The sequence below is a fragment of the Ambystoma mexicanum genome, chromosome 1q (assembly GCF_040938575.1).
Source record: "Ambystoma mexicanum isolate Mex_15411 chromosome 1q, UKY_AmexF1_1, whole genome shotgun sequence".
In the NCBI taxonomy this organism is placed as follows: domain Eukaryota; kingdom Metazoa; phylum Chordata; class Amphibia; order Caudata; family Ambystomatidae; genus Ambystoma; species Ambystoma mexicanum.
Window position 1 is genome coordinate 1,159,131,028 of NC_090922.1, and position 25,531 is coordinate 1,159,156,558.

Sequence of the window (25,531 nt, forward strand, 5' to 3'; positions counted from 1 at the left end):
GTGGAGAGCCATTTCTGTTGGCGTCTGGTGGAAGAGATATGATCTCTCTTATTAATGCCGAGGGCAGCTCTCAAGGCATTATTTTGTAGGATTTGAAGCCTGTGGATAATGACTTTGTTAGCGCCACTATAGAGGGCATTACAATAATCGAGCCTAGATAGTATGAGTGCTCTTGCCAGGATCAAGCAGCTGTCATTGGATAGGAATGGTCTGCCTGCCCTTATTAATTTGCAGGTGTACGCAGTGGTGGATGCTAGTGAGTTGACCTGTTTATTGAATGACATAGTGGCATCTAGATAAAAGCCGAGGGTTTTTACTTCCCTGGATACTCTAATGAGATTGCCATCTATGTTGAATTCGGCATAATCAAGGCCTAGTTTGTTGATATTAGCGGGGGAACCTAAGATGATGAGCTCTGTCTTGTCATCATTCAGGCATAGGCCATGCGATGCCATCCATGCCTGAATGATGAGATATACCCTATTCACCAACTCTCTGTCCTTACTGTGATCCCCTGAAAGTGGGAGGAGAATCTGAGTGTCATCAGCATAGTTAGTGTAGGTGACACCCAGATGGTCCAGATCGTCAAACAGGGGTTTGGTGAAGATGTTATATAGTGTAGGGGAGACGCATGAGCCCTGCGGGACTCCACAAGTAATAGGAGAGGGGTCTGCTGCTGCTGAAGGGGAGAAGACTCTCATGGTTCTCTCGCTCAGAAAGGATTCAATCCATTTGATAGCTTCTGGGGAGAAGTGAGCAGCTGAGTCAAGGTGTTTGCAGAGGACCTTGTGGTCGACGAGGTCGAAAGCCGCGGAGAGGTCAAGTAAGAGGAGGAGTGCTGTCTTGCCCTTGTCCCTCAGATCATCAATTTGGGTTTTCAGATCAATGAGGGCTGTTTCCGTGCCGTGTAGTGGGCGGAAACCTGATTGTCTGGAGCCTAGTAACTTGTGCAGTTCTAGGTATTTTTGAATCTGGACATAGGCGACTTTGTCCAAGATTTTCAGTAGGAAGGGTACCGTGGTGATGGGTCGGTAGTTAGTGGGGATGAGGGGATCAAGCGTTTGTTTTTTGAGGAGGGGGAGCACCCAAGATTGTTTTAAGTTGGCGGGGATGCTACCTGAGGAGAAAGAGGCGTTAATGAGTTTAGAGATAAAGGGCGACAGGTCTCTGGCTGCATTATGTGTGCGGGGCAGATATCGCCTTTACAGTTTGATGGTTTAAGGGAAAGGATGATTTTCTCAACCTCCAGGGCGGTGGTTTTAGAGAAGGTGAACGAGTTGATGTGTGTACTTGGTGAGGTAATGGGTGGAGGTATGGGAGGGTTAGTGAGGTTAAGGGAATCTTTTTTTAGTTGAATTTTGTTTTGTAAGGTGTTTATTTTATTTGCTAGTGCTTGTTGGATGTCTGTGCACCAGGTCTGGTTCTTAGTGCAGGTGTCGGGTGTAGCAATGGGTGACTCAAGTTCCTTCAGTATGGAAAAGAGCTCCTTCATACTTGAATTGGCATTGGCAATGCGGATGTTATAGGAATTCCGTTTGGCTAAGCAGATTTCAGCTTTGTAATGACGCAAAATTGTGTCAAGGATGGCTTTCTTTTCACTGGAGGGGCATAGTTTCCAATCAGCTTCACATTTTCGCTTTTTTAGGCGGAGGGCTTTGAGTTCGGGTGTATACCATTTGTTTAAATGGGTTTTTGGCTTGCTGGTGCGAAGTTTGAGTGGGGCAATTTTGTCCATGGTGGATAACATGATTTTGTTATATTCGTGGACTAATGTGTTGGGGTCTAGATTGTCTGGTAATGCGTTTAAGGTTGGAAGGATAGCTGGGATGATTTTTTCTATTGAAATATTTTCAGTGTTTTCTGCCTTAAGATTATGCACTTCCTTGGAGAGTTCCTGCATGCCTCGCAAGAGATCCTGCATGGTAGGATCCATCTCTGCTGCCTTGTCAGATGGTGGGCGTGTCAAACTGCCACGACTGGTTTGAGGGCTCACCTGCTTAGGCTTGATAGGCTTCTTTCCTGTTGGATCTAGCAGCCCGCGTTTCCTAGAGGTGCGGGTCTCGTGGAGGTAAGGATGGGCTCCTACAGACGCCACACTGTCTATGGCAGGTAACCTAGAGTTCAACGTTCACTTGATGAATTGTCTGGGTCAATGTGACGGCCCTAAAGCAACTGCACAGGTCCTGGATGGAGAGCCGCAGAAGGTGGTGAGTCGCAGCCGCCGTCGAGGTCCGGAAGATTCCAGAAATCCTGGGTTGAGGTAAGGCGGTCCGAGGGCGACTGCAAGAGCAGTCCTGGATGGAGCGGAACGCGGAGAGTAGCAGCTGCAGTCGAGGTCCGGAGTTTTTCACAAGGACTTCTAATTCCTGCCATGAGGGATCTGATACCTTGATAGAGAGGTGTGGTTGTTTGGACCATACCCCTTTCTCTGACAAGGGTGTCAATTTCAGGAATCGATCCCTCTCAGGGTGAGGAATCTTCTCTTATTTCTTTTCAAATCTGTCAGGATAATCCTTCTGGGGAGAATCAGGGTATTTAGTTTTTTTTGTTGATAGAGGCTCCCCCAAACTCTCGTATACGAGGTTCCCTACTACCTCTCCCCTATTTATCTCTACGGGAGCACAGGAAAAATTAAGATGAATTTCAGCTCATCTCCGACCTGAGATAAGAGGTAAAATATTCCAATCTCTCTTCCTGGGAGTTGTTATATATATGGCCAGGTGGGGTTAAGGGGTGGAAAGTGACTCCTATTTGACGAGTGTACGTTCTCGGGTTTGTTAGGTGGCTTAATGTAAAGGGGAGGTCTTTTCTATTCTGGTTGCCTTGTTAGGAAATGGTGGCGGGTGGGCAAATAAGCAAACAACACCTACAAGCTGTGTCCCTCCTAATATGCCATTTCTCCCTATCTGTACTCTAATGCGATAGTTTCGTCTTATAGGTGGCACCAGGACAAACTAAAAATATGAGGACCATGCTGCATCTGCACTCACCGGTGTATCGACAAGGATTATCCGTCCTGAGCAGGAGCTGGTGGTAAAAAAGTGGTCCTCAGCATTCAGGCGCTGCACGATGTGCGCTATGTCTGTATCCACGCTACCTTTCTTACTGAAATCGACTTTGTTTAAACATTGCTGCTTCCATTTCATGAACTCTTCTGAAAGGTTCATGCTGTGGAAACGGAAAGCATACGTATGCGTCGATAATATAGAAGAGAACAGGGGGATAAACATGTAAACTAGCGGCTAGTTTTAGAGGAATAATTATTGGGCTACACAAACCTTTCAGGCGTAAAGACACAATATATGCAACGTTCGTAGTAAAAAACAACCTGAAGCAAGCTCAAGCCCACATAACAAAGGGAAAAGGCTACACGTGAAATAGCGGCATTGATAACATCTACTGAGGCAGGGCTGAAACTATTTTTAAATTGGTCAGCAGCATTCTCACTTTAAGACAATGCTGGAGTGATAAATAAAGAAATATCGACCTTACACGGAGTCAGTGTGAATTACTTTATTAAAATTCCCAGGCTGTATTGTAGCCGAATACGGTGCGGCCATGTTTAAATGGAAAACGGTAACAGCCACCAGGATCCGGGGGCAACACATAAATCCATAAGGAAATAGTTATGCAAATATGGAACATACATCGTAAACACCCATCAGCATTCTTAAATGAATCCTTCGCATTTTTAAGCTAAACGTTTTTCTTGGCGGATACGTGTTTATGTGGAGGGGGGGGGCGGGGTTCAAGTTGTCCTTTCTCTATGTCTCTTTCCTCACTCTCTCTGAAATAGGTTGGCCTTGGTGTTCCCCCGTTACACTGCTGGTTGGAGGCTCTGGAGCCGCCTCCGCCGCGGGGGGCGGGGCTGTAACTGTAGGGTTTGAAGTTCACTCGCAGACTGCTGCAAGTGCGACTGAAGGACCGTCACTCTCACCAGCTAGCACAGGTATGGCTTAAGACTCGAAAATAGCTGCAAGTGTTGTACAAGCGAAGTTAGTATGCAGCGCTATGGTTTTATATAACACATTGTACGGTGATCAACATATGTAACATTTGTTCAAATTCTTTTCCAAGCCTCTAATATTTGAGTTGAGTGATCAATTAACTGATTTGGTGATCAATTAACTGACTCAGTCCTGGAATACAAATGTTCTGAGGTGCTAGTGCCAGTTGTCAGCATTGCAACTGTAATACCAAAGTTAGATGATTTGCATGCCTTGGCATTTATTGTATTGCAGTGATTTAATATAGTACCTTTTCCCATTTGTATGGCCTCAATACGCTTTGTGGTAGAAACGCTGTTGTGGACCGAAGTCCAGGTATGGGAAACAATTCTAAGAGGAGACTTAGATGCGTGCGTGCATTTGGCCAAAATTAGGATTTAGGAGGGCCAGCTAGGTTCCAATAAGCATCCCAAGAGGTCAGGTGGTGGGAGACTGCTGAGGGTGGTCATGACAGAGGGCTACTGCAGGAGACTTGATGTGTACCCAGCTAGACCGAATTTGTCATAGGTTGTCACTGTATTCTAATGGCAGAGGTGTTGAAGTAAGTCTGATGTTTCAGTGCGAAAAGTTATTTGGCTAACTAGACCGAATTTTTCATATCTGTAGTTGCATTCCTGGATTGGAAGCCGTCCCTGTGGCATATGTCCACAGAAGTGGTGCATTTATACATACCTGAAACTCCTAAAGAGTTTATCTTCGATGGCGCTGTGTCTGATTTTCGGATTTTTTTTTTTTTTTTGGGGGGGGCAGTATTATTTTTTTTTTTCTGGCACTATGGACCGGCCACCCCTGTGTCTGCCAGGGCGATAGGCTGGTTGTCCTAGATCATCTTCTAGTAGGTTCAGACATGCTACCATGGAATGAACAAGGCTAATGGGGTTCTCTGAGTGCAATAAGTAAATTTAAACAGACATAGCTACTGCATGTCTTCCACATTCTACTGACTCTAACCAAGTGAACTAATGAGCACGATGTTAACGACACCAGCATGTCACCATTGTGTGTTCCAATGGCTAACCTAAGCTGTTATAAGTGCAAAGGGGATTGTCAACAAGTAACCTTGTAGGCATAATGCTCTAAGTGAAGCACATGTGTTAATTAGATGTAATGCCAGGCCACCCACGTGTCTTGGTCCAGCCCTATGGCATGTCCTTGCTGGTATTGTAAGGATCTTACATATGACCTATAATATATTTCCCACCCCCAAAAACATTTCAGTGTGTCACGTTTCGTATTCCCAAGAGCCATCTTAGTGTGTCACCATTATAACCCTCAAAAATCCATCTAGGTGCATAACTTATTCTTTCTCCAAAATCCAACAAGGCGCACCTCATTTACTACCTTCATTGAACTATCTAATCAAGCATTCTGAGTGCTTGAGCAAACCCCTTTGATATTAGATGTGACAATCCATCTAAGTGCTCAACATATCCTATCCCTGCAATCCAACTAGGCACGTCTCATTTGCTAACTCCAGTGATGTATCTAGTCCAGCATTCTGAGTGTTTGGGCAAGCCCTTTTTGATATTCGATAGGGCAGGAGTTAGCGTTGCTGGTGCAATATTAACCCAAGACGGGAGTTAGAATGTGAACCTTGGTGCATATTTCAAGACCTGCCCAGCTGTCAAGAAACGTTTGAATGTAAGGAAAATATATTTGCAAAACATTTCTGCACACATGGCCTCGTCAGATTGTCAGGTGCTGTCTGGTAACCAGAGCTTACCTGTTAGAGCAAAGGCAGTCCGTGGGGCTGATGTGGGTTGGGGCTGAGTCTAGCAGGGCGGGCCGCTGCAAAAGCAGCTAGCATCCGCTGCAACATGACTTGTTGATGTTTCAGTGAGTCTGAATCCAGTGCTTATGTGGGAGGAAAGTCGTGGGACTGCAGAGGGGGGGGGGATTCAGGTTGTTAGGTTATAGCCAAGTTTTGAGGCCCTTTCTGAATGCGAGGTGGTTGTCAATGCAGCAGATGTGGAGAGGGAGAGAGTTCCAGATAGTAGGAGCTTGGATGAAGAAAGAATTCGGTGTGGGTAGGAGGTATGGGAAGATTCGCCTGAGGATGCGTAGGTGGAAGAAGCAAGTTGTGGATACTGATTTGATGTGTTGGGAGAGGGATACATTAGAGTCCAGCGTGTATCTGAGATTTTTCACCGAAGTGGAAGGTTTGGGGGGGTGGGACCTGTAGAGTGAGGTCAGTGGATAGGCTGGGGGAGGAAGACTTTTTTGCTGCATACTCATATTTCTGTTTTTATAGGATTTAGGAGAAGGTTGTTGCTCGTCATCCATTGGTTACTATCGGAAAGGCAAGATAAGAGACGGGTGACACCTGGCATTTTGGGGATTTTGAGGATGTTCTGAGTGTCCTCTGCATAGTTGTAACAGATGAGGTTATGCGAGTGAATTAGTGCAGGCAGGGGACTAAGATAGATATTATCAATGAACCCTGTTTGACACTGGGCTAGAGATGGAGGTGAAAGGGGGAGGAGCATGATTTGCGAGCGATTTGAGATTCAGCAGATCCATGTGAGATCGGTGTCCTTGATTCCTAGGAGTGCAGCGTGTCTGGGATTATGGTATTTTCAATGGTTTCGAATGCGACCGAGAGGTCAAGAAGGATGAGCGCTGCGCATCCTTCTGTCTCTGCTGGTCTTTTAAAGACATCCCAAACGGACACCAGGGGGGACTCGGTTCCTCTGAGGAATCTGAAGCCTGATTGGGCTGTGTCAAGGAGGTTGTTGGCTTCTGTGAAGAGGCAGAGCTGCTTGAATGCTGTGCAGTGTAGGAGTTTGGCGATGAAGCGCGTGTTGAAAATGGGCTGGTAGTTCTGGGGAATGAGTGGGTCGAGTGTGGGTTTTTTGAAGAGGGGTTTGATATAGAAGGTTTTGAAGGCTTTCAGGAAGATTCCAGAGGTGAAGGATTGACCGTGCAATGCTGCCTGCACAGGTTGATGAGTGCGGGCGGGCATGGCTCCCCAGGAGAGCTGGACGGGCGGCTTTGCGCTAAGAGAGTGAGGACCTCCTGGTGTGAGATGGTGGAGAAGGTTGGCATCAGGAGTGAATTGAGACTGGGGACAAATGGGTAGGGGCATTGTTGCTATTTTAGAAAGAATTAAACTTGGTATCTATAGCGATGTTGTTTAAGTGTTCAGACAAGGCGTTGCATAGGGCTTCGGAATTGGGATGGGGAGGGTTCAGCAAATTTGCAACTTGAATTCAGATATGATTATGTCCAGTTCCTTGCTTGGATTGGGAGAATTCAAGATTGTGTTCCCATATTTTTACCTTTTTCTTTTCTGACCAGTAGGCCGTTGTCAGTCTTGCAAGGGCAGGTCTTGTTTTGGGGGGTGGGGTTGGCAAGTCTGCGCTTGATAGGTTTGATAGATTTGAGGTGGTTGGTGCACCATTTTGCCTGGTACTTGAGAAATCCATTTTGTTGGAGTGAGGAGGTGAGGGTGCTGGAGAGCCAGTGATCAAAAGAGGTTGATGGAGGGATGGCGTTTTTGGAGAGGGAGTACTGGGAGGGAATTGTCTAGATCCAGGGTGATGATGACTTAATTCCAGAGTGGGGTGAGGTGGACGGCGGTTAGCGATGACGGGACATGGACCTGGGAGGGTGCGTGAGGTGAGGTCGGCAGGGAGAAGATTGCAGAGTCATTAATCCAGATTTGGGGGTGGGAATTCGAGTGGAGATATGAGTTTAGTGGTGCTGAAAACCTCATCGAGGGTGCAATATGAGTGGGGAGTGTAATGAGTTGAGAGCTCAGATTTGTGAGGGAGTGTGTCATCTGGCCTTACGGGGAGTCAGACCAGATGTTGAAGTCTCCTAATGTGGTGAGAGCAGGATGCTGAATGAAGGTACTTGTAGTGTGTCACTAAGAGTCTGTGAAGTTCCTGTTGTAGCCAGGGGATCTGTATATGAGTAGAAAGCCGTGGGAGAGAGCAGCGAAGAGTTGGAATTTTGCAAGCAGCGTTCATAATCTGTGCTGCAGGCTAAGGTGTTTAAGTAGAACGGGAATCTGGAGTTTGTGTAGGATGGCTAGCCCCCCTCCTCTTGATACGACATTTATCACCCGTTTTATTTTTTTTTGCAGGACTTTTGAACAAACTTTCTTTGCTGAAAATGATCATCATGGGGGAGAGGAGGAATATAAGTGGTAGGGTAGGGTGGAGTATGGGGAATAAATGACGCAGTAAAGACCCAAATAAAACAAAACAGTGATATTTTTCCACAAAAAGTGCTGCAAGAAGAAAATGGGCAATGATTGAACATGGAACCTTCCTCTTTCTGGTTCTGTTCTGAACAATCAGGTTGCATCTGGGGGCATGAAATGCCTAGAGTGCAATAGGTTCGTAGTCATCTGCAAACCAGGTCTCGGTGATGATGATGTCAGGATTTTCATCTGAGATAAAGTCAAGTGGGGGGGGGGGTGGGGGGTGTGTGTGTGTGTGTGTGTGTGTGTGTGTGTGTCGTGTTTTTTATTTTTTATTATTAAGGTCTATTTACATTTACTAATGCCATAGATCTCTCTTCATATCATATGCACAAGGTCTACTGTGCACTTCCATACACGTTATTTTAGTGTGAAATGTATTATTTTTAACTAAAAGTTGCTTCCATTTTATTAGCAAGGATATTTTTGCCGAGGACATAATGTTAGGAGGATTTTCCTAAGCTGTTTTTACAGTGAAAAGAGAGACTGAGCCACACCTAGGTTGCCTGGGCTCTCTTTTGATGCCACTCTCCCATGCTAACCCGTCCGGGGGGGGGGGGGGGGGGGGGAATTTGGGGAAAAGGAACTGTGTAACATGCAATTTTTGGCAAGCTTTCATTTTTTTTAAAATTTATTTTCGTACAACCAAAATAAACTTCGTGTTAATCAGTGTTGTCAAATCAATAGGAAAACTCTGCAGTTACGGTGAAATGTAGTTGCCATTTCAGCAGAAGGCCATAGCTCGCAACATTTTGTGTCACCAAGGTGGGTGATAACACCCGATATTCTTATTTTTTTTTGGCGTGGGAGAGTCATCGAAGTGAATGTGCGTATAGCAGGCTTGTGGGTGAGTCAGCTGATTGGGATGCAGGTGGCACCAACCAAAACCGTGTGAGTTGAGGGCTATGGAAGTCTTGTTTAGACACAGCTTAAACCCAGTGTTTACCCTATGGGTCAAAGTCCAGGAGAATACTTTACAGTAACAATAACGGTATGAAGTTGTAGTTCAACAACCAAGGTGCAGAGCATGTAGTCAGAGATTTCCACCCACCCACACGCGTCAAAGCAAAGTCTTGGTATGGTTCTGCTGACTCAGTAGCTGGGAGTTCTTGGCCAGCTACTATCTGTTCTTTTGGCAGATTAAGTGCTGCAGTCACAAGATTAGTCCCTCAGGTTCCAACAGAGGTGCTTTTACGGGAACAAGGAGTCCTGGAGGCAAGTAAGACAGCTGAGTCAAGGGAAGTGAACACGTCGGTCTTGTGAAGAAGTCTGAGTTGTGCAGGGCCCAGCAGCGCTTTGCTGTTGGTAGCAGTTTCGGACGAAATGCCATATCAGAGCTTTCTGGTGGCTTGCTTGGGTGAGTACATAGCTGTTTCGGGATGAGTCGAAGCTATTGACAGAGGCATGGTGCAGAAATCTCTATCTTTAAAGCACTCTTGAAGCTGGCTGCACATCCATCTTCCTATTCTGTACACTGCAATGTTCAAATATTTGGATGCAAGCTGATCGGGGATGGTTGCTCACATTTAAACCACCTGGAGCTTCTTTCCTTGCAAATGCACAGGTTTGTGATGCATAACTGAATCCCAGACACCCTTTCATGCACCTGGGCATATCCGGACATGGTTAGTGTGAGCTTCCAACATGACGTCTCGGGGATGCCCTGATGAGTGCCATACCTTTTTTGTCAGTGGCTCATCTTTTGATTGTCACTATATCAGTTTCCATGGTTACAGGTCCAGGGATTGAAATTGGGATTTGTTGACTAGTAGCAAAAATCAGCTCCTGGGTATCTGCCCACCTGGTTATGACATTGAGCTACCTCTGGGGAACCAGGAGCTAGTTCTGAGTGTGCAGTAAATCTAAGTTTGTGCAAGATGCAAACAAACCTTTTGTCCATTTCATGTTATCCAATATGCCATAAATGTCCCTTAAGTGTGTTCTTTATCATCCTTTTATACATTCACAAACATACATAGTTAAATTTACGTAGTTAGATTTGTTTGGCACCTCTTGACTCATAAGTCAAAAGTAGCACCTGGTAGGTGATGGCTTCAAGCTAACCAGGCTCCCCTTGCCTACAACCAAGAGCTAAATAGTTCCCAGCTCCTGGCAATTCCGAACCCTGAGGTCTCACTGAATTTATGGGACCTGCAGGCAGCAAGTCTTCTTTTCCCTAAAAAAGGTCAAATGGGTGCAACTACATGTAGCTGACTAAAGATATTAAAGAGAGGCCACCGGTATATGAGTCAAACCACAAGCTGAGCAGGAGGACTTGCTCGGAAGGGGAAAAGACTACAGAGCACCATTTGAGCACACTGACCTGGCAGTCGTATGGACTGGCAAGGTCACATTACAGTTTCATCACCAGTGAGGCCCTAGATTGGAACTTACTCTGGGGAGGAGGTCAGTGAACTAGCAGGGCAAGCAAATATTTCCAGGATCTCCCGCGGGTCAATCTTTTGACCTTACGTAAACGTTACATATCTGTTGCACACAATGTAAATGTGGTTATCAAGCAGTTTATAGACATTGGTGTGTAAATACGGTTGTGTTATTGAAAGTGTCCTCATAGACCTAATACCTAAGAACGGTCCTCTTACATGCAGTCTTTCGCAGACAGTTTAACTTTTGCCTAACCATTCTTTTATTTTCGGAACGTTGGCACAACAGTACAGTTGCAAGGCATTGTATGTCTTAGGAAGAGTTAACAATCCTGACTCTTTCAGTTAGAATTTTGATCGTTTTTTGTAAAGAAAAGGGGTCTGCATAGGACCAGACAAGCTTCGATGAGTGAATCTGCTCTGGACTTCGATTAAAAAATGTGTTCCTTTGGGTGGTTCAGGCTAGGTATTCGCTCATACGAACCATGTATTCTGTATGTGTTAAGTATTTAGCGCCTAATGGGGAAATGTCTCTTTTTGTCCAATTGGCTTGTGTTTGCAGACCCCACTACTCAGTTGCCCACTATAAAAGCCAATTATCAATGGTGCCGGCCAGGATTAACTGAGTGAATGTGGCCGAGAGCAAGTACTCTGGCTTGGCGCATGAAGGAAAAAGTGACCTTCCTCGGAATGATAAAAACGGGGACAGAAATGCCCTCGAGTATTGGCTCCAGATCTACTGGAAGTGGCATTAAATCACGCATACTTTCTGTCAGGAAGAGCAGAAACCAGTGCCTTTACTCCTAATACTGGCGCACTGCATTAAAGCCGTTCTTTAATCAATCTGAAAAATTACAACTCAGCCTTCTTTTCTATGCATGACTATAAGGAGATACAGGAGCAGTGTGGCACCGTGGATGTGCGTACACATTCTAGTGCAATATCTTTAGTGACAACAAGTAACGATAACCCCCACGGGCTATTAAAACTGAGACACACAAAAAGGATGTTTACCCTGATTTATGCCAGAAAATGAACTGCTGCAACAGGTGCTCTCTCGGTGAAGGATCATGTACTTACTCGTTTCCAGCAGAAAGTGGTGTCTTTCTTGCCGTTTTTCCATTAATCGTATTCCCAGATATTCTCTGGGAATCTTATTCCCAGCCCTAGGATTTGTGGTGGCCCAGCATTTGCATATGTAGCGACATGAGAGTGCATCTTTAATACTCGAGGGAATCATGGGAAGTTGCATTTAAATAAGTTACAGGAGTTAGCCAATATCCGAACCTTGTGCTGTCCAGTATATGAATCGTCAGATTATTATTTTTTATATATATATATATATATAATGGCAAGGCCATGCCTGAGGCTGGCATAGGACACTATTTGTTGTGGTAAAGCGCCAGGTTTGTGTTGTGCCAAGATGGCACCCAGGCCTACTTGACTGGCATCTACAGGGAGTTCAGTGTGCAGATCTGGGTCTTAGTACGCCATGCAGGCAGCAGTCGATATATGCCCCTTGATGGACCGCAATGCTTCTTCACAGGCAGATGACCATTGGAACTTGCGTCCTGTTGTCGTAAGGAGTCTCAACTGCCTGCTGATGGATGCAAAATTCTTCCTATATCTGATGCAGTAACTGACCATACCCAGGAAAGATCTTACTGCAGATGTGTTAATCAGGACCACTGTTGATACAAGGGCCTCGATTTCCTCTGGATCGGGCTGAGTCTGTTAATCAAGAATTTATGTCCAAAGAATTTATATGAGAACTTGCTAAATTCACATTTCACCACATTGTGTCAAATGCGCATCTTGTAGGGCCAAGCAAACCCGTCGGTTTTATCATCATGACCTTCTTGAGTCGTCCCGAACACACGAATGTGGTGTATGACATTATTGATTTTGTTTTGAAATATCTCAGCCGTGGATGAAACCCCAAAGCTATGTTTGGATCTGAACAACCCAATATGAGTGGTGAAGGTTGTTATGTATTGGGAATGTGGATGCACCTCTAGTTGGTGATAACGTTTGTTCAAATGCAATTTTGAGAATACAGTGGATCCGTGCAATAGGTGCATCATGTCAGTCATTCTTGGGGACAGCTGTCTCTCCCCCTCAATTGCTTGGTTCGGGGTGTGCATGTCCATACAAAAATGCATCCCTCGGATTCTCTTTTGGGTACCAGCACTATAGGGGACACCCACAGCATTGGCCCTTTACATGTTCTATTATTGCTTGTTTTAATAGTGACTTTATTTCGTCCTCCACCTGAGATTGTATGTTGAGAGGGGATTTCTCTGTAATATTGCAGTTTGATATCTTCATTTATATGTAGTTTTATTTGTTTATTTCTATCTTGGAATAGATTTGGGTATAGCTTCATCACCATGTCTTTGGCAATGGATATGTACGTCGACATGTGAACCAGACCCATCTGTATGGCCGACTTGAATCTAAGGATATTAATATGTTCTGTGAGAAACCAGAGGGTGTTCTCACTCCTATTCCCTGTGGATCCTCTGCACAGGTGGCCAGGGAATAGCTATCGCTCTTGGATCCTGATCCTGGGGGTGGACCAGCGACTGAGGATTACCTGGGTGGAGGGTGTGTGTGGACTCTTCTTCTTCCTCTTTAGTTAACTAAACTGAATTGAGTATCTAAATTAGTTCATATGTATTGTTTTAAATTATATTTTATATGTACTGTCTTTTTGTATTATGATATAGTTCGTTTGAGCTATAAAGATAATAAAACATGATTATTTTTGAAATACATTTGTGATGGAGAAGATGTTCTCTTGTAATATCTTTCTTCTATTGTAGCTACATGGCAACTTCCAGAATGCTGATGCGGGCGATCCGGGTTCTTGAATTTGGCGGACCTGATGTACTTCAACTCCAGTCAGATGTTTCAGTGCCCACTCCAGAAGACAATCAGGTCGACATGATTACTTAGACATACATGAATTGGTTCTGAATAATAAGGTGCACCACAGTCCGATCCCAGCAGTTGTCGGAATTCATTATTCTTGCATTACGAATCGGAAATTGAATACATTGTCTCCAGACACAGAATGCAGCTTGATGCACATATCTGTGTATTGTCGATGTGGATCATTTTTCTTTTATATTTTTCTTTTTTTTTTTTTCACAAGCATGCATGTTCATGATGTTTTGGCGCTTTACTAAAGTAAAACCTCACCACCATAAGCTAAACTGTTGTTTGAGTAATCTTGGATTTTGTAATGCTGTCATTGCACTGTTGTAGTTTTTGTAAGCCTCTTTTTGGTTTCTGTGGAGAAATTACGGAAATGCACCTTATCACGCAGAGGGGTACTGGGGCCTACTGACACTAACCCCTGGTAACAAGAGAGGGGCACGGAACATCACCTCCGTTTAATTCTGTAGAAAAGCTCTAGTGCACTGGTGCAGCGAGACAGTGAAGTTAAGAATTACATCATGGCAAACTATAGCCAAACAATTGGATCTGGTAGATAAACCCTCCACCCACCACCCAACCCACCCCTTTAAATCCTTCCCAGGAAATCGAGAATGTTAAACAGTAATGGAAACCATCCGTTAATAAAGAACTTCAATCTGATGTTCAGCACAGTGAAGCTGTGTTTTCCTGCACCCTACTGTCCAGGATACAATTGCAGATCATGTAATGTAATGATCTGGGAACCAGGCAACACAGCGTTCTGTCCACCTCCTCACCAAAAGGTGCCACATAACAATGCTTGTAATGTATGTTAATTCATTTGATTAATTAACATGCCTGGTAGACCTTTGTACATAACCGGATGAATGCATAGATAAAACTTCGAACAAAAGCAGGTGGTTACCGTTTCATGGCTCTAGTAAGGCATGTGTCTTTATAACACTGCGCATGTTGGAGAAAGGTTTGTTTTATATGAGACAAAGGTATTGGGAACGAGGAGATCGGGGGGGAACTGTTGGCAAACAAACAGGGTTTTTTTGGAAAGGTCAAATGTGCGTGAAATAGATGGGCACTGAAGGGGGTGGTGGTAACGAGTAAAGAGATGGGTGAATGCTTTCGATTATTTTATACAGAATTATACACTGATAAGCTTACCCCACAATTGCAAGATCTAGATTCATTTTTTGGAATAATTTATGTTCCAACTTTGTCTGAGGAAGGCAGAACTTTGCTTGACGCACCTATTGCTGTATCAGAAGTACTGTTAGCAATTGGTGGTTTACAAGATGGAAAATCTCCAGGTATAGATGAGTTGTCTACTGAATTTTATAAATGTTTTGATGTGCAGCTAGCACCGGAATTGTGTGAGTTGTATAATCGATTCTTGATGGAAGGTATTTTGTGTCCGTCAATGAGGGAAGCTGTTGTAGCAGTTGTTCCAAAACCAGGGACGGATGCGGCTCATTGCTGCAATTATCGCCCTATCCCATTACTAGATATTGGCGAATAGGCTAGATAAACACATGGGAGGACTGATTGATGGGGCACAGGTGGGTTTTATGAGACAAAGACAATGATATGACAATATTAGGACTCTTTATAGATATTATGCATTTGCCGTAATCTACAGTTAGTGAGACTTTGTTCATTTTTTTGGATGCCGAAAAGGCTTTTGACAGAGTTAATTGGTCATTTCTAAATTATACTCTTGTGAAGATGGGATTTGGGCCACTATTTATCAATGCTATTGGGGCTCTGCAATCGGATTTGTCGGCCAGGGTATGGGTGAATGGGGGGGGTTTCTGATCCCTTTCGATTATTAAGAGGTTTAAGAGAAGGCTGTCCTTTGTCTCCGTTTCCTTTTTAATTTGGTTCTGGAGCCCTTGTTGGCCTATATCAGACAGAATATTGAAATTAAAGGGTTATTTGTAGGGGGTGGGGAAATTTGGCATATGCGGATGATGTGGTGGTAATGCTGAATAAACCGAGGGAAGGTGGGCCTATTTTGAAGAATATGATTGAGGAGGTATGAAAGTTGTCCGGTTATAAAATCAATTGGGGGGAAAATGGTAGTTTTTCCACCGAGTGTTACTCTTAATTTTGATCGGTTATTGGGATGGGATTGTGAATGGGAAAGGTATCTAGGTATTTATCTGGTTTGGGATGTAAATAAGCTGGTTGAGTATAATGTGAATACAATTATAGAGGTTCTCCAAAGGGACATTAGGAAGTGGCGTTATACTATCTTAAGTATCTGGGCAAAAGTTAATGCAATTAAAATGATGCTGCTTTCTAAGGTTTTATATATCATACAATCAATTCCACTGCAGTTCACGAAGAAAATATAAGGGTGTATTGATAGTCTTCCAAGAATTTATGTGGGGTGTTGGGAAAAGTGCTAAGATCCCACATTATATTATGACTCGAAAGGTTGTGATGGTGGGTTTGGTTATCCTATCCTGGGGAACTATTGTAAAGGATTCTTACTTAAAAAATTGTTTATTTTCTCAAATGATGATTTGGACTTAGCGCCTTGGTGGGTTCGAATTGAGAGAGAAATGTTGAATCCATACAATGTGAAGCGTTTATACTTTCTGGGAAAATAACCTCGACAGGCATTGAATCTGAAATCAATTGCTGTTACAAAGGATGCATTGGTCTCGTTGATAACAGATAATGGTCAAGGGCTGCATATGTATAAAGAAGCTTCTTTATGGTATAATCTTGGTTTGCAGGTTAATAATAAAATGTTACATTGGAGAAGTTGGAGTAATAGAGGTGTATTGAAGATGTCTGGAATAATGATGAGATGGTTTCCTTTGATGTTCTGAGTAATAAATATGAACTGAGCAATAGATTATTGAAGGATTTGCTTTCTGAGCGGTGACAGAGGTTAGGTTCAAGTTATGTGCAGAAGCCGGAGATATCTGAATTGTTTGCTGTGACGCAACAGAAAGTGTCGGATATCATGAATTTTATACCTTTGGAGAGTGCTTCGTTGGCCTCATGGGAGAAATTGAGAATAAATTGGTCTGAACAGTTGGGCAATGATATTTTGGTGGAAGAGTGGGAACAAATCTGGAAGGTCCCGATTAAGGCGAAAATTGACTTAAACTTACGTTATATTCATCAAAGGGTGTTGGGTAGGATTTATTTAACCGCTTCGTATGTATGATCTGGGATTGATGGAAGATGATGATTGCTGGGGGTGTCGGAAGGCGAAGGGTTCTCTGTTGCACATGTTGTGGTACTGTGATAAGGTGAAGGAATATTGGAAAGAGGTGTTAGGATTGATGCGATTTGGACTATGAATTTTCCTCGGAACCCTTTATCTGTGCTTCTGCTATCTCCAAGATGTGGGCGCAGTATTGCTTATGTAACTAGAAATTGGATTAATAAATGCTTACTGGTAGCTGTCAGACAGGTGTTGAGGGTCTGAAAAACGAGGAAGAAACCTCTTGTGGAGGGTTGGTTATGTGATATGAAGATTCTTTCAAGGTATGAGAAATGCTTATTTTATAGGCAGTAAAAAGAAACAGTATATGAAGAAATTTGGGGACCTTTCAAGGATTTTTATGGGAGTGGATGATTTTATGTCATGGTATGAGTTTTATGGCATTTTCTTTATTTATTTGTAATGGTGGGTTGGGATGTGGGAGTGTGTTTTTATATATTGTCCTTTGTCCTGATTTGTTTTGTTCTATTGTTGATCTGTATTGTTTCGTGGTACTTTAGAGAATCTTAGCTTGGTATTTCGATTTAGAATTAATATGTTGGTTCTTTACTTTGCTTTGTTTGTTGCATATGTTTTGTTTTGCTTTGTTTGTTGCATATGTTTTGTTTTCTTTTTGTATTTTAACTGTAATCATTTATTCTTTGGAATCAATGCATGGTTGTAATATATTTTGTGGAAATTCTAGAGTTTACAAAAAAAATAACACTGCGCATGTTAGGAAGGGAACGTACCCAGCGTTTTCTTCTAAACAGATAATCTGGATTTGAGGTGGCAGGCACTCTGATTTCTGGTGCCCAAAACACAGACGTAACAATATAACCATTTCACGCACGGTAACCTTTAGGAAAACTCGGCCAAAGCAAACATTTAGCCCTTATACATGTATTTTAGTATCACGTGTGAGGTGTCATGTAGTTGCTCTAGAACATCACTTTAATGAACAAACGCAATTGTCGTTCAGGAGTTTGTGAAGGAATAACTGTGAAAACATCTAGGCTCGCACCCTGAATCGGTCTGACCATAACCACCAATGTAATGCCGTGGTAGTCTGTGGAAATCCACATGGCAAGGCAGCATCAAAATACATAATTGTGAAGAGTTAAACCCTAAAACATTGCTTGGTCTAATGTTCCTCCCTTCTTGGTAAGCGTATTGCATCTTTTAAGTAAATTTGTGTAGCCTGGTGTTTCGCTTGATTGTGAGAACCTTTGGGATTCCTGCTAGTTGGGAGCTTCCACTTCAATCGTTTTGGGAGTTGTTGATTTTATGAGCTGTTTGAAGGTGACGTAAAGCTTTAGAATGGTGCTAGCATCATTCCTATTTATTGGTGTTTCTATTGAATTTTGTATGAACATTTTTCATGAATTTTAATGTTGAGTGATTCTTACTTGAAATACTTTATCATTGTGCAAAGGTTATGGTTTAACCAAACGACAATACAATTTAAAAAAAAGAAATAAAATTTAAAAAAAGAAACAATTGCAGGTTTGTTTATTTTTTGTGTGTGGTTAAAACCAACTCTCTAAAAGAGCAATGCTGCAACCTTCTCTCACTATGTAGCATAGCTGGCTTCGAAAGCACTGACTATACCCTGCAAACCAGCTCCAAGTCTGTTGTCAGTCTGTCAAGCAGGGGTGTTGCTAATTCTGGAAAAGATCTGGGGCTACACTAATGTTGGGACTCTGGGCTAGCTAGCATTTCGGTTGTAGCCCCTGAGCTTTTATCCGGGGCTACAATGAAAAAGACCTGGAGCTATAGTCCCCTCAGCACCCCCCCGTCCCCCTTAGCAAAGCCTCTTCTCTCAAGCTACTGCTAAATGCTTGCAGGGGGCTATACCTGGGCCAAACTCGAGGTATTCTCCCTCTTGATGGGCTTTTGTTAGCAGAATGCCTTAGTATTGCAGTATATAATGGTGTCTATTTTGCACGTGGAGGAGCCCCCTTCATAACTAATGGGAGGGAGCCATATGAGTTCCTAAAAGTGAGGGAGGAGGAACTCCTATTCTTGGGACATAAGTTGTGTTCCCCTTACCAGGACCTTATCACACCTGGGTCCAGTTACCAACTTGTAACTTCATCCACTTCTCAATCTAGGTGGGTTTGCCCAGTTTAAACAACAAACTATAATACAGCATTTCTTCCCCTGAGTTGAGGAATGGGCCACAGCAATGCTAGCATCTGACCAAAATCACTCCGCAAATCAGGAAGAAAGTGAAATTATAAATTCAGGCTGTTAATCACAATTTTAGCAAGGGTTGAGGTCTAACTTTCAAGACCCATTTGCATTTCGTGCTCGCTCCTGCGCCCACCTAACGTAGAGACATAATTAGTTATTTATGAGACCTTTTAATGCCACTACCAGCAGTTGAGGCGGCGATGGTTAGATTTCCAATTTACGTATGTTTCTTTGTCAATGAATACCTTTGCCAAAGATGTTTGCATTGGATAAAATGTGGTCAATTCAAGGAAGGATCTTAGTGGAGATTAGGAAGGAGCTTGATTATGGTTACTGTGGCAGAAGTCATGATACGTATTCTGTACAAGAATTGGTAATTTACGCCCCACTGAAGGGGGAAATGTGAAATCACTGATTGGCCGATAATTATTAAAACAGTCTCAGAATTGATATTTTTTTTTCTTTTTTAATATGGTTTGCCATGGTGTAATCCAATTAACCAGTATGCATAATAGTAACGCAATCTAATCTCGTTACAGGTTCTCATAAAAGTTCATGCGTGTGGCGTGAACCCAGTGGAGACATACATACGTGCTGGTACCTATGCTAGAAAGGCAGAATTGCCATACACCCCTGGGACTGATGTCGCTGGAATCATTGAAGCTGTGGGAAATGGTGTGACTAATTTCAAGGTATGATATGTATGGTGTTGTGGTCACTATTTAATTGGGAGCAGACTACATACTGAATTGTTACTTGAGGTAATGTCCTGCTTCTCCATTTATGGACTTCAGATCAATAAACGGTTACTTTGGTGTTCCTGTATGTATACCTGTGCCATGCAAGTTACAGGCATACAGGCAGATCTCTGTGGTGTGAGTTGACTAAACTGAGATATTTTACCACAAAACAAAGTAAATCGCAGGCTGTAATGCCATGAACTGTGTTGCGAACACCAGCCTCCTTTTCACATGGCGTTCAAAAATCGGACATTTCTGTTTCTGATTTTTATTTTATCATTTCTTTTATAGCTATTTTGCGCTACTTCTCCCCAACGGTCCTCTGTGTGCTTTTCAAAATCTAGACTAAACTCCTTTTTGAAAAACTTTATAGTAGCGATAGTGGGGGGAAATGGGAAGGAAACAGTCAAAGTGGGAGAGTGAAGGAGACTTGAAGAGGACTGTGAAGAAAGTTCTTATGTGTAGGCCGTAATGCATGCAAGAAACAGTTTCTTAGTTGGAGTGATCATGTTCTTGTCTCATATTGTATTTACTACTTGACTTGATGGTGAACTTTAACAAAATAAAGCTCTATCCTTGAGGGTGCAGATTAATTTCTTATGCTTTTCACTCGGTTACACTACAAGCACAATTGATTCAATGCCAGGGATGTTCTGTTTTCTCCCTAAACTGACTGTTTCCGTTTCCAGCAAACTCATTTCAATTACAATTTAAATTGACTAACTCTTGGTGCTCGTTTAATGTTCATGTTGTGTTTATTTGTCTTGCGTGGATTGTAACTCAAAAACGGGTTTATTCCAGTTTTCTGTGCCAAGGACTTTTGTAAGCACGTGATGTACACCAGCATGGACCTGAATGTGCTAAATGGACATTTGAAGGCATTCGAGGAGGAGTTCTGAAAGGGAGTAGGGCTTGGTAAGCCCTTCAGCGTCGGCCATCATGTGATCTTTCGAATGGTCCTCTGTGTCGACGACTGACTGTTATTTAGAGGTTTGAATTAACTCAATGGGATGAGGCCCTCTTCTTCCTATGTCCCATAACACTATGGGTTCTTGTTAGGTTTCATATTCATCCCCTGATTCTGGGCTATAAAGGGGGGGGTCTGGAATGCAGGTCAGTTTTTTGTAGTCTGTTCTGGCGCAGTATACCGTGAAGATGTGTTGTGTTGTCTGCTCTTGAAATTCTGGACATTTGTCTCTACTTCTAAACTGAAATGTTATCCTGGTTTCTATGACATCAAACACAGCATTTCTTTTTTATTTATTTATTTTTTTACTCTTGACAGCCTTTTTTGATACAGGCATGAGGTTGTGGGATCTTTATGAATCCCATACACACCCAGGGTTAAAGTGCAATGTTGTCTTGGAAGCACTACAGCGCTATAAATAGAGGATGCACCCATGGGGTTACAGAAAGTGCAAGGATAGCAACCGTTGCTGGGAGGCGTATGGCAGCATAAAACAGGGGAATCTTGAGGTGGAAAAATAGGACTGAGTGGAGTAGGGTCTTAACGAACATCCAGAAGTGTAAGACCAAGGGGGCTGGTCTCATCCGCCGTAGTAACTTGATCCAGAGACAAGGCGCATAGCTGGAAAAAGCATGTATCCTCGGTTCTTCACTGTCGGGGTGTTTTCCAATCTGGTACCATTGTGCCTCCTAGTAGTGATTTGACCTCTGTGGAGGACGTTTCTTGGCCAGGTGGAGTGGTGTTTGCATTGCTCTTGCTTTGTAGGAGATGCAGGCTTTCTTGACCATGACGTATTCTTCAAGGGTTGCAAATGCAGCTCCTTGAGGATGAGGGGTATGTGGTCAAATCTGTGAAGAAGCATACTGCAGCGTGTTGGACAGTTTTCAGAGGAACCAAAGTAGCATCTGAGATTCTGTCTGCGAATTCTGGACTTGGTGGAGTTTCACAGGAGAATTAATTCAACCTGTCTGGCTGAGCGACAAGCAGGCTCTGGTAATCCAGGTGTGATGAGAAATAATGGTTCTTGAGTCAGTGGATGCCATTGATGCATTTGGTCTTTGGGTTAAGCTGCATATCATCTTGGTGCATCTTAATATCAGTAACGTTTGACCAGAGCTATCCTGTAGAGCTTGAAGATGACTGGATATAGTGCCTTGCAGAACCATCCCGGTTATTGTGTGACTCTTGCTGTCTGTTCGAGATATGTAGTTGAAAAGGATCTTGAAGAGATCTGGCTAGGACTTTTGAATAAAGGTGCATTTTAGGAAACTTAAGCATGAGGTCTCATACCAGCCCTAGAGATAAAGGACATGCCAGCCAACTTTACCCCAGTCTTCAATGTTAGACTAGCTTGCCTTCCAGCAGTCCCTTCTATTGTACCCCAAAAGTGGTTGGGGAGAGAGCTAAGAGCCCTCTTAGAAATCTTGTTTTCACCCTGAACAGGGGACTTTCGGCAGCTGTAACTCCAACAGGAATTATGCATGGAACATTCTCCTATTCATGGATGAGTCCAAAAGAATATTCACTAGATTGGGGGTTTCACCCCTTATGTAGTGAAATCCTAACCGGAGATTGGTCCCTGTTCAAGTCTTGTGTTACAGCTTTTCCCTACTCTGCTGTGTAATACTTGGGGTCCTAGATGTGCAGGAATTAATGTTAAGAAGGAAGTGATGTACAATCCGAACTAAAATAGCCAAAGTGTTCTTGCTGCAGCTTTCTGCCATCTTGGATTGCCCGGACCCCCCCACCGCCTCATCCCGGTTTGTCCCACATCAAAGAGTCTCCTATATTAATCACCTCCTTTTCAGCATTTCCTTTTGTCTTGCCGAATCCCCACATTGGAGAGGTTCAGGATTCCCACCCAGAGTGCAATGGGTGCCCTGGGTGTAGATGATTACATGTTGTAGGGCAGCTGCAGATGCTCCTTTATCTGTCAGGGCATAAATCCAAGTTGCAAGCTACTAGCCAACCACAAATTCCCTTGCCACCTCAATTTTATACATGTACACAGGACACCATCTCTTACTTGCCAAAAGTCGAATTTCACTAACCAATGGCTAGTGGCTTTTGCGCCATCTCTATATCGAAGTGGATTGTCACAGTGGAAGGATGACTGTTTCAGTTTTGTCTGTTGTGAAGGCATCATGAGTAAGACCACACAACCGGTTCAAGTTTGGTTCTCAAAAGAGTTTTTAACTTAAAAGGTAGGATGGATTAAGGCCTAACTTGCCCTATGCTAAGGTGGGATTTTTTAAGGATAGTCTGTCAGGAAATCCAAATCAAATTACTGCCTTTGTCCAAAAACTATACTTGCCCTTCCAACTAACTCTATACAATGTGTAGGGGTGTAGCATTAACATGAGTAGTGTTTAAAAATAAAGTTTTAGAGCTTCTTCCAGCTCTTGGCATGTAATCAGCTTCCCCTTCCTCAAGTTCAAATTAGTTCACTAAGCACTGGGGTTCCCTTTCCCAAAAGTTCAAATCTTCCAGCTTTTCAAAACCAATACAGTTCCGTGGGCCACATCCGAGCTCTCTTGTTGTTTGTACTTTTCACTAGTTCACATAGGCGGTTCAAGATCTTCAGCTCAGGTTCTTAACTTCAGAAATCGTATAAGAGGTTTTTGTGAAACACAACTTTTTTTGAATGGATACTTTCAGTGGCTTTTCCATACATGGGCACTCGGTCCAGGCGCAGTTGTCGGACCACATAGTCCACCCATTACAGATCATGAAACTGATACCCCCTTCTTAGCCGCTTTCCTTAAATTATGTGCCACTACTTCAATTTGACAGTTATGCTTGATTCATGCCTTGTCACACTCTCTTGACACTGTACCGTGGCTTGGTTGGCCATCAAGCATAATTTGCCTTTTCTCTCCTGCCTCTTGGTTTTTCTTCCATGCAGTTCCTTGACCTGCAGAACATGTAGTGCCTTGTACTCATTTGGCTGTTGCCCATACTTGGTCTCTCATACCATATACTTCTTGATATTCTCTCAACCTAGCCAATACTTGTGCCTCAGATTATACAGTTTGTGATATGTGCCAAATTCACCACCTTTCATTCCCTCCACTCAATATTCACGAGAGCTCAAAGCTTGCTTTTGCTCTGTTCAGTACCTTATACGTACTTATACCTTTCCTTTAGTTTGGTATTCAAAAGTACTTGTAATGCTTTTCAACTCGTTCGGAATTCAAAAGTACTTTGTTCGTTATTCGAAACAATGTTCATTAATTCAGTTTGCGTATTGGCCTGCCAGCCAAGTTTCCCTTCACACTCGCCAGTCGTAGCTTGCAGCATTACGAGGTCCTCTGCCGCCACAGGTTCTTGCCTTCCTGTCGGGCTTCTTTCACCCAGTGGCTCTCCATTGCTCTCCGGTGCTCCTAAGCTGCCAGACCGGACTCTTGCAACCGCTTCACTCTGTCACGGCGGTCTTCCTCTCACGGTCTGCTACCAGCCTCTGGCGTGCCGTAACTTTGCTTCCTGCTGCACAAACTCTGCATTGTTGCACGGGTCTTGAGCATTACTCCTGCCACAGCGCTGATCTGGAGTTGCTTTCCCAGCTGCTGCTTCTGCCTCAATTTCTGTAAGGATTCCGCCTTTTTAAAGTTCCCGCCATCATGATTGGACCAAAAATGATTAGACCGCTCATTGCTGAAGCAGTAGTCCTGCCTCACTCTTGCTGTCCTCCTCCTCCTCCTCGTCTCAGTACCCAGTTGAGGTCTGTGTGTGCGCGCTCATTACTAAAATGAGGATGTGTTTTAGTTGGTCTCTTCCTCGTCCCAGTAGAGTATTGTTGTTTTTTGGGGAATGTTTTTGGGTAAGACCAGGGAAAATACTGACAAAAGCCTATGAAGGCTTGGGGGATGGAGGGTTCATTATGAAAAGGAAATGTGGGGATACCATGTCTCACCTAAGGACGTCCTCGTCCCACTCCCCATGTTCCCTCCTTCCAGGTGATTCTCCCTCGCATATCTACTCCTAGCATCAGGATCCAAAAGCGATGGCCTTTCCCTGGCTTCCCGAGAGGAGGATGCAGGGGAGAAAAGAAGTGAGGAACCACTCTGGTTCCTCACACTGTTTATAACATGAATCACTCACGCTTTCTTTAAATAAGGTATTGTTTTATCTCTCCTTTAGCACTATTCCTAAGTTGAAAAGAGTCCGCTTCTCTGCCACCAGATTCATGAATATCATTTTAATAGGTTGGCTTAGTTTACCAGTTAGAGGATTCCAGTCTTTAACAGAAAAAAGGCCAATGTGAAACGTAGCATAACTTTATCTGCAGACAAGCTAACAATAAATCCTTTGGAGGGCACCTGCCTGTGGTCCAAAAACACTTGCCAATTGGCAGATGACTACCACTCTTGTTGCAGATTTGACCACCAAAAACTGGTTTCCATTTTGTAGATCACGAAATTAGCTGGAGAATTTGTCCTGCTAAATATTAACTTAACTTTAGACCCCTGTTTGTAATTCCTTACCATACTTTCTTTTAGCTTCTAATTGATCTTTATAGACCTCGTCCAAGGGCCTTCCCAGGATGTATGGGCCCTAAATCCAAGCGAAAGGCTCGAGTACAGCGAGGGCATTTAACAAGGTCTTCAGGGACAATAACTCATGGTATGGCCTAAGGGCATGGTCTACAAAGCTAGTATGTGCCTTTTTAAAGAAAAAAGAAAACCAAGGCAATCTGCCTGGAGTGGTTGCTGGAGATTTGGCTAGATCCCAGCAATCGCTGCTAGGCAGGAGCAAGTCTTAGAAAACAGCTGAGCCAGCTCAGCGAGCCCCGTGGAATGGCTAGTCTTCTCCTGTGGCCAATTTCCGGGCTATTTGGTTTTTCCGAGCATTTGCGTTTCGTACAGCCCAGAAA

General features: G+C 43.4%; 2 protein-coding genes across 4 annotated transcripts in view; one reads left to right on the forward strand and one right to left on the reverse strand.

The window, feature by feature from the left end:
* The window catches only part of TYW3 (tRNA-yW synthesizing protein 3 homolog), a 251,743-nt gene extending 248,390 nt beyond the window's left edge, over positions 1 to 3,353 (reverse strand). The window contains exon 1 of one of the 2 annotated variants that reach the window (XM_069641906.1): positions 2,991 to 3,353. In XM_069641906.1, coding sequence (XP_069498007.1) covers positions 2,991 to 3,230 — 240 coding nt within the window. In that variant the 5' untranslated portion in view covers positions 3,231 to 3,353. The remainder of the gene's footprint in view (positions 1 to 2,990) is intronic. The other variant, XM_069641905.1, reaches the window with a different exon arrangement.
* The window catches only part of CRYZ (crystallin zeta), a 348,909-nt gene that overhangs the window by 94,198 nt on the left and 229,180 nt on the right, over positions 1 to 25,531 (forward strand). Inside the window, exons 1-3 of one of the 2 annotated variants that reach the window (XM_069641904.1) lie at positions 3,688 to 3,949; positions 13,424 to 13,538; positions 19,491 to 19,643. In XM_069641904.1, the coding sequence (XP_069498005.1) occupies positions 13,428 to 13,538; positions 19,491 to 19,643 (264 nt within the window). In that variant the 5' untranslated portion in view covers positions 3,688 to 3,949; positions 13,424 to 13,427. Of the gene's footprint in view, positions 1 to 3,687; positions 3,950 to 13,423; positions 13,539 to 19,490; positions 19,644 to 25,531 lie in introns of those variants that run through there. The other variant, XM_069641903.1, reaches the window with a different exon arrangement.